This window comes from Exophiala spinifera (genome assembly GCF_000836115.1).
Source record: "Exophiala spinifera strain CBS 89968 unplaced genomic scaffold supercont1.3, whole genome shotgun sequence".
NCBI classification, from domain to species: domain Eukaryota; kingdom Fungi; phylum Ascomycota; class Eurotiomycetes; order Chaetothyriales; family Herpotrichiellaceae; genus Exophiala; species Exophiala spinifera.
Genome location: NW_015622515.1, coordinates 1,469,505 through 1,482,716, shown reverse-complemented (window position 1 = coordinate 1,482,716; position 13,212 = coordinate 1,469,505). Strand labels below are relative to the sequence as shown.

General features: G+C 51.7%; 6 protein-coding genes across 6 annotated transcripts; 3 read left to right on the top strand and 3 right to left on the bottom strand.

The window, feature by feature from the left end:
* Positions 1 to 98: 98 nt before the first annotated feature.
* Positions 99 to 602, bottom strand: PV08_04285 (uncharacterized protein; the record flags this gene model as incomplete). The annotated part of the gene is made up of 2 exons (XM_016378633.1): positions 99 to 193; positions 251 to 602. 2 exons carry the CDS (start codon positions 600 to 602, stop codon positions 99 to 101), a joined length of 447 nt encoding a protein of 148 aa, XP_016237310.1.
* Positions 603 to 2,729: 2,127 nt separating this feature from the next.
* On the top strand, positions 2,730 to 3,218 carry PV08_04284 (ribonucleoprotein-associated protein; the record flags this gene model as incomplete). Its single annotated transcript, XM_016378632.1, has 3 exons — positions 2,730 to 2,745; positions 2,802 to 2,897; positions 2,956 to 3,218. The coding sequence occupies 3 exons, from the start codon at positions 2,730 to 2,732 to the stop codon at positions 3,216 to 3,218; spliced, it is 375 nt and encodes a 124-aa protein (XP_016237309.1).
* Positions 3,219 to 4,071: 853 nt separating this feature from the next.
* Positions 4,072 to 5,469, bottom strand: PV08_04283 (uncharacterized protein; the record flags this gene model as incomplete). Its single annotated transcript, XM_016378631.1, has 2 exons — positions 4,072 to 4,396; positions 4,469 to 5,469. 2 exons carry the CDS (start codon positions 5,467 to 5,469, stop codon positions 4,072 to 4,074), a joined length of 1,326 nt encoding a protein of 441 aa, XP_016237308.1.
* A 722-nt stretch (positions 5,470 to 6,191) lies between these two features.
* On the top strand, positions 6,192 to 7,963 carry PV08_04282 (uncharacterized protein; the record flags this gene model as incomplete). The annotated part of the gene is made up of 2 exons (XM_016378630.1): positions 6,192 to 7,764; positions 7,821 to 7,963. 2 exons carry the CDS (start codon positions 6,192 to 6,194, stop codon positions 7,961 to 7,963), a joined length of 1,716 nt encoding a protein of 571 aa, XP_016237307.1.
* A 736-nt stretch (positions 7,964 to 8,699) lies between these two features.
* Positions 8,700 to 10,465, top strand: PV08_04281 (uncharacterized protein; the record flags this gene model as incomplete). Its single annotated transcript, XM_016378629.1, has 2 exons — positions 8,700 to 8,818; positions 8,881 to 10,465. The coding sequence occupies 2 exons, from the start codon at positions 8,700 to 8,702 to the stop codon at positions 10,463 to 10,465; spliced, it is 1,704 nt and encodes a 567-aa protein (XP_016237306.1).
* Positions 10,466 to 10,804: 339 nt separating this feature from the next.
* On the bottom strand, positions 10,805 to 12,806 carry PV08_04280 (uncharacterized protein; the record flags this gene model as incomplete). Its single annotated transcript, XM_016378628.1, has 7 exons — positions 10,805 to 10,985; positions 11,054 to 11,979; positions 12,049 to 12,151; positions 12,213 to 12,229; positions 12,280 to 12,361; positions 12,423 to 12,548; positions 12,604 to 12,806. The coding sequence occupies 7 exons, from the start codon at positions 12,804 to 12,806 to the stop codon at positions 10,805 to 10,807; spliced, it is 1,638 nt and encodes a 545-aa protein (XP_016237305.1).
* Positions 12,807 to 13,212: the final 406 nt, after the last annotated feature.

Sequence of the window (13,212 nt, the reverse complement as noted above, 5' to 3'; positions counted from 1 at the left end):
GGGTATCTCGTATAGAAACCAAGATGAACGCCCTAAGATAATAATGCCGCTGAAGAAAATCGGGTTTGTCTAGCCCACCAACCCCCTTGTAGATGCCTTCAACCACCTCGACTTGTGCCGCCAGACTGTTGCAAAGCAGCGACTTGCTTGCGGAGCTCAAGCCAGAAGTCCTTACCGCCAACCATGGCTCCCGCTTCGGGCAGTTCGTCAGTCGCACCAAACTAATATGAACAAGCACATCTGTACTTACGTTTCGCACCCCATGGGCTTTCCGGTTTCGTAGCTGGTGTCTTGGCCTCTGGTTTGTACAAGGGCGCCCTTGCGTCGTAGCCCTGCTTAAGCATCGCCTCGACTGCGCCAGAGTTATAGCCAGTCATCGGGACGTGGTCGTCGCTCGGGGTACTGGCGGCCGTGTGGGACGAGGAGCCATTCTGCATGCCGTCGGAGCTTCTGTTCAAAGTCGATCCTCCCCCTCTTCCGCCTCTTCTGCCTTGTGTAGCGCCAGGAGTGCCATCTCGAGAGCCGCCAGACGGGCGCTGCTGCTGGTTGGGGCCCCGGGACTCTGGTCCTCTGCGGCCACCTCGATTCCTGAATTTAGTCATAGTGTAAGTACGGCAGTTCAGGGAAAATTGGTTGGATTTTCCGATGCGGAAAGAATGGTGATGATCTGTGGGTAGTGAGGATGAGAAAAATCCTTGACTTACTCTTCAATGGCACTCATCTGTGAAATGTACGTGGCAGAATGGGAAGCCAGTCGTACCTGCACAATTCACTGTGACTTGTACTTGTAGCGGAGTCGGCGAGCGCAGGTCGCAGGCCCCGGATGCCAAGACGAGGCCACTTGAACATCAAGCGCTCAACCCTCGATCGGGGAATAGGGTGAGGCCGCCCTATGCTCGCCCTCGGCTCCCGCTTACCGTGGTTGGGGCTCATGATACTGGTTATAGTTGGCCCCTTTCAAAGCCTTCTGCCTCTGAGTACGGAGCACCTCGCAATGGAGGGACAGACCGTTTAAAAGCAGCGACGTCGAGTCTACTACTTTAGGAACAGGATTCTTACACTCGCGAAGAGGAGGTAAACAGATATCTTGCGAAAGGACTCTCTCGCTAATGAGCCCAACAGCCTCTCCGCTCTTCCCTTCTCGTCCATGTCTCCTGATATTTCCTCCCAAGGACTCTTGATCGAATGGTACAGGGCAAGAACGACATTAACGCCTGTGCCTATTGCATTCCTGAGCATGTGAAGTCAGGTTTAGGCGTGAATAACCGTGCGAAAACGAGATTCTGTTTGGAAAGCGTTACAGCCAGGGGGGTGAAGCTCTATTGGATTAGATGCATGATATCGTGCTGTCGGTTATGTCCTATACATCCCTGAGTTACGGCGTGTCTTAGAACCATAGATCTTGATGGATCAGCCTTGGTATAGCGGCCTCCGCAGCGCGTACAGGAATAAAGTCTCCTAACCTATTTGGCCAGTCATCTTCGTCCCATCGGAGGCCTAAGAAAGCAGCGGCATACTCCCAATAGCTAGGATACCAACCAGCAACTTCCCAGTCAATGATTGATAGTCGAAAATCCCTGCCCTGCATCGTACCTTCCGGTGCTGTGTCGACGACGATGTTCTTTGGCTGCACATCTGAATGGCAAAACGTAGGTGAATGATCGTCAAGCGTCGGGGCGAGATGCCTCTCGAAGAATTCCGCCAGATATGGATGTTTTCCATTTAACCTTGAATTCGCTCGCGATCTATTTACCAGGCCAATGACCATCTCGCGCCCATGATTGAGTGGCTCAGTAATTGATGGATCACCCTTTGCATCCCAAAATAAATGATAGGGGATCGGTCCTCGGTGGATATTTCCAAAGAATCCTGATGATGGTAAAGAGTGAAGTGACTCTAAAATATCTCGAAGTCTGTGGAGAACATGGGTTTTGTCCATGCCTCCTAGTATTGGCCACAACTCATTGAGTGGTATGCCTGGTACTCGGTCCATGATAATAAAAAATTCAGAGTTAGTTAGTCCTATCTTCACGCCACATTGCATAGAGCTTCGGGGCAGGGATACTAGGAGCGCATCTCTCAAGAAAAAGCAGATTTTCTCCCTCTAACTGACTTAAGTACTTCCCATACTTTATTGCATACGGGCCGATCACAACCACTTTCTGATCTGCGGAAGGTTCATTTCAGTGAATGATATTTGGGCAATCTCGAATCTGATCTTCGCGAGGTAGAGGAGCAGGCAGGCTCCTAGATTCCTTCTTGAATGGAATTTCAACTTAGCAATCCATCCGAATCGAAATTCGTATTCGTTGCCGAAATGATTTCAAATGAGACCGAGTTTGGGGAGCTCGTCTTGGTAGCGCCTGTAGAGGGCATGCAGATCGAAATCAAACGCATTGCATTGTCCTGGCAATTGCAACAGAGGTTTAGCAGTTATCTTCATGTTGAGGGAGTGCATCAGATGCAGTGAGTTCCAGCGGTTGCCGAACCTGAGGTCAGGCGGAATCGATATGAGTTGCTGCTTTTAGTTTCGCCACAGGAGATCCTGGTGATCACGTGCAAGTCCATCGCGCCAAGCGGAGCGATGCCGATGGGATCGTCGACTCCAACTTTTTTTTTTCTAGAAGGCTTCATTGTTCTGAACATCTCACTTTGCATCCCTGCATCCTTCACGCCGCAATATCCTGGCCGTGATCCGCTGAGTGAGCCAGAGGCAATTCACCATCATCATGTCTGAAAGCGCAGGTACGACCACCAACCCCGATGTATCCTTCTGTGAACTGTTTCTGATTCTCGAATAGCATGGCCGATCGCCGATGGGCAATTGGCGCAACTTACCCTAGACCTGGTCCAGCAGGCTAGTCATTATCGCCAGCTAAAGAAAGGCGCCAACGAAGGTGTGTTCTTGCTCGGAACACCTTGCTGCGAACGAAGACTAATCCCGCTGCTTAACAGCCACCAAGACCCTCAACCGTGGAACTTCGGAGATTCTCATTCTCGCAGCCGATACCTCGCCGCTCGCCATTCTCCTTCATCTGCCCCTACTCGCTGAGGACAAGAACGTCCCATATGTCTACGTACCGAGCAAAGTGGCCCTTGGGCGCGCTTGTGGTGTCAGCAGGGCCGTGATCGCTGCGAGTATCACAACGAACGAGAGCAGCGACCTTATGCCTCAGATCCGAGAGTTGAAGAACAAGGTGGAGAGACTGATGATCTAAGGCGTATCTTACGGCGGTTGATTGGATCCGACATGAGTGCACATGAGCACACAAACCATGTAATGTTTGAGAGCCGGGGTTTCACTGTTTCGGCGTGGCGTGTGACTGGCGTCAAGGCGCTCCCCGGGTAAAATTCTGACGACAGATAGGGGGGCTATTCAGCTGCTTAAAGCAACTGCATTCTCATTCACTCCTCAAAACCGAGCACGTTGATCGCAGAAGACATTCTCCTTGAGCCCTTACCAGGATCTCGGAGTTGTCTTCCTAGCAGAAAATTAGTGGTTAGATACAGCTAGCAAACAAGAATAAAAAACTTGATGCCCAGCATCAGAAGAAGCGTATCAGCCCACGAAGAGAGTCTACACTCAACACAACTAAGTACACTGTCAAGACTTAAAGAGCTTCATGCCTTTAATACAGGCTTCTCGCACCGAGAAATCTCTTCCTTTCATGCTTAGAGTTCTGTACTGAGAGTATTCCCTGGATAGAAATACTTTGACTCTTTATTGTGTTACTACTCTGCTTATTTATGTCTAACAGAAACTTTGGATATTCTTATTGGGTTACTAAAGAATCTCTACATATTCAAGACAGAAGATCCTTCTACCCAAAGAACTGAAGTAAATGACTTGTGCACTGATGAAGGGGCACGAGATGTACAAAAATCAGACAGTGTATACCTGCAGACGTGGTGCATAGCCGCCCCGTGAGGAAAAAGACTCGAGTCTATCACATGTGCATGATATGTCATCGACGGCGCTGCCCGTGAGAATACCTGCACACATCTTTGATTGAATTATATGTCCCTGTCTCGACCTTTGTCGTTCCACGCTCGGTCGTGGCCTTGCCAATTTTAGATCAAAGGCTTTGCTTTTTCTGCTTTCAGACGAGGCAGAATGCCCAGTTTAGCCATCTCAGAATACATCTCGAACAAGACCTCTCTTGTGTCGACGAATCCCGTCCAGCCGAACAGTCTTGCCTTGTTCATGGACAAGCTGCTGATTTTGCGGAATGCAGCGTCACCGAAAGCAAAGTTGGCCACCGGGTCATCAAACGGGTTGGCGGTAAGCTGGCCTCCGGAATTTGCCATCAGTTGTTGCCAGGCCTCTTTGTTGACGGGGTCGGAGGCCCAATCGACCAAAGTGAAACTGCTGCGCCAGAGCAAGGGAGGACCATATCTAACCACAGGTTAACAACAGTAGACTCTAGCAAGACACACGCGCAAACACATGTCGAAGTGATGGACGTACCCTATTGGCGTATCTTTGCCGGATTTGCCCTCGAACACAGCGAACTTTGTGGAATCCTCTTCCGGCGGATGGACGCCCTTCTTGACGTCGAACCAGCGGACGAGCTCCTCGTAGAGACGATCCCATGTTAGGGCGCCGGTATCCTGCGCATTGAATGCCTGGTTGCGGCATTTGTCTTCGAGAACAGCCCATTCGGAGAGATACCCGGTCAACAATGCTGACGAATGGTGTCCTTCGTGTTGCCACACATCCCAATCAGAAGGAAAGTAAAGGGGCTCTCCTTTCTGTCCCTGAACTGCGGCGTAAAATGCGATGGGCAAGAGAGCGTTCATTTGGGCATTATTCACAGCGCCGAGCACCCAGGCCGGTCTGATGACGTTCCATGAAGCATTGTTGGCTTCACAGAATTCAAAAAGCGATCTCTCTTGAGGGTAGTAGAAATTAGGCTCCAAATGGGACAGATACGGGTCGGATTCCACGGCGGGACTTCGAGTACGACCGATATGGACGCCGTAGTGTTTAGCACCTGTCTGCAGGAGAAATCGTTTGGGGGCAATCTTGGCCAGCGATAACGCCCGCAGGAAGTTATCGAGAAGGGCGGTGTTGACCTTGACGAGTTCTTCGGCATTCGACCATACTGGAGCACCGGGTGGAGGTTTAGGTTGCAAGTATGAGTAGAAGAAAACATAATCTGCCCTGACCGATTCCAGAGCCTGCGCAATCTTCGAGGGCTCCTCCAGAAAATCAACGGTTATGTGTTCGACCCGGGATCTCTGCGACTCTGGAAGCAAAGCCATCATGTCCATGGGTGGCGGTCTGCGTGACAATGCGTACACCTTGGACCATCGGTCAGGGCTCTCCAGAAGCACCCTCATCGTATGAAAGCCCGATATCCCATTGGCCCCGGTGACGATTGCGGTCAAGCCTGTGATGGCCGGATCGAAGACTGGCAAGTTGTGGTAGATTCCTCTTTGCTGGACTGGGAAGCGTTCGGACCCCATCGTGTCTTTGGAATTGCTATTCGACTTCGGGAGGCAGTTGAGTGAGCGTGCAATGCGGCTGTAGCCTCAAGCACGCAAATAGGTCGTGAAAGACGATTTATACATGTACAACTGGAGAACTTACATTCTTGATTCCCGAGAATTGGTAAGCGTGGACAAAGGACGGCGGGTCTTCTACCTCAGCGCTTTGGGAGCTCTTCTTCCTCCTCTTCTTCCACGCAATCCGAGGCATGAGCCAGACCCATCGGCACTGAAGGAGTGCTTGCAGCCATTGATGGGTCAGTCTCCTTGGCTGTGACTAACACCAAGCAACGGATGATTGGAATTGCCTGCAATACCGACCCTGTCTCGCTAGCACGGGAGTTCTAGATCGATATTCAAAAGAGAGAGTACTGCGACGGGGGTCGGGAATTAGATAGGAATTTCGGTACCGATGTTATAGGATCTCGGCACTTGGAGAACTTCGGTACCGGACACAACATGGAAATGCCCCTTTCCCGTTCCCTCCAGGCCCAACCACAAAGTCGAGACTAATGACTGACGCCCAGTGAAGATATAGTGCTACTTTGAACTTGTGTCTTCTGAATTATGTCTATTGACCACTGTGACAAGCAAACGGCATTGAAGAAACCCCATGCTTGTCGACTTCCCTAGAACCCTGAATAACTTAGCACGTAGGGATCGGTCAAAACCAAGCAATATCTTAGGAACTCTGTCCGGTCATGTCAGCCATCGATCACTCTGTTGATGCCTCCGGCATATCGCGACATGTCCCACCTTGGAAACAAACAGCGCTCCGAGCCAAAGAAGCCCTATCAAACAGCATTCCAGCCAAATGGAAACTGCCCACGACTTTCGAGACACCAGACGCTGATTTCCAGCGTGCCGCTTTGGATTGTGGTATCCTGACCTCTAGACAAGTGGCCTTGACTCAATTGACAGCGTCTGAATTGTTGTCTATGCTCCATATAGGGGCATTGAGTGCAGCCGAGTTAACGGAGGCATTCTGTGCTCGTGCGGCCATTGCTCAACAACTGGTCAACTGCTTGACCGATTTCTTTCCAGACGAGGCGATCGAATCGGCCAAGGCATTGGATGCGGAGCATTCCGAGACCCAAAAGCTTCGGGGACCTCTGCATGGTCTTCCGGTCGCGGTCAAAGACACTTACGCAGTGAAGGGCAAGAGAACCACCAATGGTTGTGCTGCGTGGTATGACAGCGAGCCGGCAGAGGAGGATGCCGCTCTTGTCCAGGTCATCAAGGATGCAGGGGCAATCATATTTGCCAGGACTACAATGCCCCAGACCGGTATGGCTCTGGAGACAGTGAGTCCTCTATGGGGACGTACACTCAATCCGTACAACTCGAAATTCGGGTCTGGCGGATCCTCTGGCGGCGACGGCGCTCTAGTCGCCATGCATGGGGCTCCCTGTGCGCCGGTGGCTTCTGACATTGGCGGTAGCATTCGTGCTCCCGCAGCTTTCAACGGTCTTTATGGTATGCGCCCAACATCTTATAGGGTCCCTCGGACGGGACTGGTGTCGCAAAGACTGGGGCAAATTTCAATCAACGCGTCGTGTGGTCCCATCTGCCACAGCCTGAGCGACCTGAAGCTTCTTGTCAAGTTGATCGTGACACATCCGACTCTGCCTTACGAGCCGACATGTATTGCAGGGTTCTGGAAGGAGACGTCTCCCAAAACAAAGCTCACCGTTGGCATTCTTGCCACGGACGGCATTGTAGAACCACATCCACCGGTTACTCGCGCTCTCAGAGATGTCGCAGCCAGTCTACAAGCAGCGGGACATCAGATCATAGAGTTCAAAGCGCCGATCGATCTTTGGAAGGCCGCGCTCACCACCTGGACGCTCTATTTCCAAAATGGAGCCAACGAGACCAAGGCGGCTCTAGCGGCGTCAGGCGAGCCTTTGATCGCCCAATTCCGACACTACCTGGATGTGTTCAACGTCCGTGAGCACACGGTGTCGGAGATAAGTGAGTGTCACAGGCAGCAAGCCGCCTACAAGAAGGCCTTTGTCGATGCTTGGAATGCCACGGCCAAGGGAACCGAGACAGGCTTGCCGATGGACTGCATCATTACTCCTTCGGCACCACTGGCTGGATCCCCCCATGACTTTCCGCTCTGGTGGGGTTACACAACGATCTGGAATCTCATAGACTATCCATCGATCATCATGCCGCTGAAATCTTTCAGACTGGATCCAATAAAAGACGCGAAAGACACGGGCTACCACCCTCGTGACAATCCATTCGACAAGCCCAACTGGGAGATCTGTATGTCACATGCCTGAATCAATGAAGGGTCCTGGATGCTAATACAACTTGAACAGATGATCCTGAATTGTGGAAAACCCAGCCCATGACCTTTCAGATTGTTGGGAGGAACGGTAGGGACGAAGAACTCATCAACAGCGCAGAAGTTATCGACAATGTTGTGAACACGGGCCATTCGTCTTGCGACCATACACTCTAGGTGCTTCAGCAGACAGAAAGAAGAGCGATGATGAGATGGGTCGATAGCTGCAATTTCGGGTCGTGCAAGACACGTCCAATGTGATTCTGATAATCGTCGTCGGGTAGGGCACTTCCTGTGAAGGCGTAGCATTAATTCACCGCGTTGAGTTCGAGCTTTCTGAGCTTCCGAGGCATACAGCTCGGTGTAGATTTATAATTTACATAGGCTTCTTGATCGGAGTCATCGCGTAGGTGAGTGGACTAGCTTGTTATCTGCACGATCTCCAAGGAGTAAGAAAGAAGCGATTGTCGTGATCCGTAGTCGGGGCCCATGCTTATCCACTCCTTAGCGATCTTGGCCGAGCCGACGTCCCTGTCAAGTAAGGTACCGGATCGTGATTATCTTAAGGTGATGGCTATGCTCGCGGCGGCTGAGATGTTTGCGACAAAAGTCGAGTTGTAGCCTGCTGATAATGCTCTCAACAACCACCGTTACGTCCCGTAGAAAGAGAACGCCCAATGAACTCGGCACCGGACGATCATGACGGAGGCAGGCATGCGCCGCCCGGAAATCTACTACACAGCGAACGTGGTACTCTGCGACGGCGCTTGAACACCTCTTGCTGGACTTGTCGAAAGCGCAAAGTTCGGTGCGACGCCACCGAGACCCTAGGCTGTACCTCGTGCAGGCGAGCAGGAATTGATTGCAGGTAAATGGTCTTCACGTGTTTCTCCAGAGAAGTATCAGAACTGAAATGGATGTATCAGAGCCCATCCGAATCAACTCAGGTCTCCCAAGGCCCGCCGACGCCGCGGAGGGCGAGAAGACAGCACTCCTCAGGCCACTGCTCACCCTGCTCGGCCCGACGACACGGTATGCGATGCATCAGCGGACATTCCAGCCTCTTCTCTTGATGTTTCTCCAAACCTGGATAGTGGGAATCTATCGCGGTTCTTTGAGGCCGGTGTCATTTCTTCCAAGTGGGACGGATTCGAGGAGAAGGGCACCTTTCGAGACGTCTACATTGGGACCGATGTCGCTAATTTACATCATCTCGTGCGAGATCATGAACTTCCTGGAAGTGGGTGCCTGTTCTATCCCTTCCCGGCGATTCGGGATGAACTGTCTTGGAAACCAGCTCCTGGTCCCTCGATCCAACACTACCTACCAGCAGAGGCTGTGAACGATCTGAGCAGTTTCCCTGTCCGCCCCGTCCGAGATGCTCTGGTGGACACATACTTCGAGAACATCCACCCAGGATTCCCGGTCGTGGACGAAGCCAGCTTTCGCCAAAGATATAAAGACCCTGACAATCCACCTGCACTCATAGTCTTTCAAGCGATGCTTCTTGCTGCCGCTCGCATCACCGATCATCCTCAAGTTGCCGCATCCCGTGAATTGACGACAGCGGTCCTCTTTAAGCGGGCAAAGACGCTGTTCGATCTCAGACATGAGCACGACCGCGTCGATCTGATCCAGGCGGCGCTCTTGATGGCATGGTACACGGACAGTTCTGACACAGTGGCCTCCAACGCGTACTATTGGGTCGGTAGCGCGGTGCGCATAGCTTTTGGCATGGGCCTGCATCGAACCGCCTCGCTTCGATACGTACCGGTGAACAGGCGACGATTCGACAGGAAATACAAAAAGATATGGTGGACTCTGTTGTATAGTGAAGTCATGTTGGCTTTGGAGTATGGCAGGCCCAGCCTGATTCGTATCGACGATTTTGACGTGGGCGTTTTGGAGGACGACGACTTCAAGAACATGGATGACTCAGAGGATCTTGCGGTCAATGGTCGTTTCTGTTCCATCCTTGGTGACATCTCCATGGTGGCTTTGGACATCCTCAGTCTTCGAGCGCCGCGAGGCAGACCCGGCGACCTGACCACGACGGCAATCGAACGTCGATTAGCAGCGGTGGCTATGCGCATACTTCCAACCCATGACGCGTGGTCTTGCCAACTCCGCCTCATCTATAACTTGGTCGCATTGACATTCTATCGAACCAGCGACGACGGGGGTGCGGCCAAGCTCTGCTCCGAAGCAGCGTCCAACATTCTCACCACATTCGAAGCCATGGTGGTGCACGGTACCATTCGCCAGTGCCATCTGAGCACCACCACGGCGCTGACGGCGGCGGCTATCCAGTTCGCCAGGGAGGCCCGTTCGGCGGCTGCGGCAGGCTCGATCGTAAAGGCCGTCTCGGCGCACGGGCAGCTGGAAAGACTCCTGGGTCCTGCAGAGGCGCTATCCCCATACTTTCCGCATATCAAGGCCGTGCGTAAACTGTGCAAGAGCCTGAGTGCGCGTGCCGAGGTCCTCATCACAGAAGCACAGGAACCGAATTCTTCGTTGTCAAATTCTCAGATCCCACCCGAAGCTAGTATTGACTGGGAAGGGATCATGACAAACTACCGTATGCCGGATCTCGGATTTGGTTTGGGTCTCGATGGCGAAGAGTGGTTGAATGACTTCTCGTGGGCAAATGCCGAACAATCTCACCGCGCCACAGGTTGATAACGATGGTTCTACGTCGAAATCTACGCAAATCACTTCTCGAAAGCACAATGCGGGCTTTGTTCTGTTCCCTCTGGATCAGAAGCACTTCAGAGATATCCGGTTAATGTAGATGAAGGTGTTCGGATGCTAACAAGCAAGTCTAAGCCTGATGGCGAAACGTAACTTATGCCCGGATGTTTTGGAGCCGACCCATATATCCCCATTACGCGCTCTTCTTTCGGTCTTCCACAGAATTTCAAGATCATTTGAGCTTTCGAAAACGAAACGGCCACCTATTTTCACTCCACGTCCCTCTGCTCATGTCTCCTTCCCGTGCGATATACAAATACTCTCACTTCAATGCTGAGCGCCCGCGTGATAAGCCTCGACGAGTTTCCAATAGTCAGCCGCACTTCGAGCCCGAAGTCTCTTTCCGAACCAAATCATGAAGAGGAACACTGATGAGGCAGCCATCCCAACGAATGCTGTAGAGATGAAGCAGTTGCGAATTCCGAGATTGTTCACCCAGGGAGTGATGCTAGCACGGGTCAGTAGCCGCAGATGTCTCAATCAGAGGCGGACCTTGAAAAGGGTTCGGTGACTCACCCATAACTAACCGCAAAGGACATGGTGTTGCGGACAAGAATCACAGTGACGAGAGCATCCGTGCTAATGTCGTGGTAGCTGTCGATCAGATAGTTGACACTCAACGACACACCCATGGTTGTAGTCATGGCCAGCATGCCCATGGCAAAAATAAGCCCGACCCAAGAGATCGAATAAGCTGCCCCCACACCCCAAAGAATCGACGCACTGGGAATCACGACAACACAGATGACAAACGGCCACAGGCGATGCTCAGCCTCCATAAAGCCACCATTTCGCCTCGCAAGCCTAATTGTTAACCAGTCGCTCAGTCTCCCTGAGATCAAACTTCCAACAATCACGCCGACACAGCATGAAAGGTAGCTGAGCCCGACCATCGATGATGAAAAGTTGTAGGTCAGCCCGGATAGAATGACTGATGCGGTGGCATTGGTTATATTGAACCATATCAAACCTGACCCGTAAGAGAACCCCGCATAGAAGATGACCGGCCAGGAGAGGTATTTGAGACTTCGCAGAGCTCGTTGAAACATGGTCGGACCTGTCGTCGGGCTCCACACGGATAGTTTCTGGACGAAGGATTTCTCGTCGTTGAGTATTTCACCTTCCTGTGTTCTTGACTGGGTTAGTGGTGCATCAGCAAACGTTGGGTTCTTGTCTGAATTCTGTTCGATTACAGCACTCTCGCCGTGCGACGGTCCGTTATCCTCGACAATTCCGACTGTCTTACGTGTATAGTTTGTCTCCTCTTGGAAGAGGAACAGGAAGATGAATGCTGCCCCGTTGAATATGGATGCCCAATAGAACACCCAGGCCCAACTCTGTTGGTCGGCGATGAAGCCACATATCACAGGAGTGAAGTAGTTGCTGCCTGCGAGACTGAAGGCATACACACCCATCCAGGTACCGCGTTGATGGGTAAAATACTGTGCATAGCGTCAGTTTCAACCGTGACACTCTTCGTGCAGTTCGGCCGCCTGGCAGTCGGGACCTACTATATCCGTTACGGAGATCTCTGGTAGTGCTTCGATGGGCGCAATGAAGAATCCCATAACGATGCATCTTGCAATCCATTCTCCGTTACTGCGGACATATGGGCTTCATAAGTGTCAGTTTAGAAGATCTGATCTATGCTTTAACTAAGACAATGAGGTCTTACCTCCACATGCTGGTCGCCTGTATGACTGTTAGTTACCCCTGTAGACAAGACAGAGAAACCAACTCACGATGGCACCCAGAACCGAGATGAGAAAAGTTAGACGCTTGCCATAGCGGAGCGCAAACGGCTGCCAGAACAAGAGCCCCCAGCTGTGACAAGTATATCAGTATAACACTGCAGAGAGAGCCCTGCCGGTACAAGTAGACAAACCCCAGAAACAAGAACATGTAACCAGTCCCCTGATTCAATGTCGTGACGGAGATCCCGGTGGCTTGGGAAATGGGGACGAGAACCGAATATACCGTGGAGACAGCAACTCCGGTACACCAGGTGTACCTGCCGAGCAGAGTCAGTCGAGTGTCTATCATTGAGTACACAGCCACATGCTCACAGATTCGCACAAATAGTAGAGAGTATCTTTCTTCTCGGACTCCAGTTCAGGGGATCATTTGGATCCTGTGAAGGCGTGGGATCGAGAACAATATCCCCCCCGTCGGCATGCTGAGTGTGAAGGGTGTGATGCAAATCAACAAGATGAAGCGTTCCAGGAATCTTTCTTGGCAGTCCATCTATCTCAACAACGGTCGAAGCCATCTGGCCGGGGAGAGTTGAGATATAGATATCTGACTATGGTAGGTGGCCGTGTACTTGCCATTAACGGGCGCAAGAAGGGCTTTATATAGTCTCTGCGTCTCTGCGCCATGTCTAGCTCTCTTTATCAATTGGCTTCGACGAGGCAGAAAGTGTCGGGGTTACATGGGGCAGCTTAACACGAGGTCACCGTCCTTGGGGTTTCGAAACATCAGTGGTCTACCGATAAGAGAGGAACATCTGAGATGGGTACTCCCCGGACCATGGGATCGAGATAACGACGTTCGTGGAGAATTAGAGTACCGAGCCGAAATTCTTCCTCAGTGCCGAAACGAACACAACCTTTTCACACGGCACTTGTCGAGATCAACCACTTACTGAAAGATGGGTCCACACCACGAGTACCGAG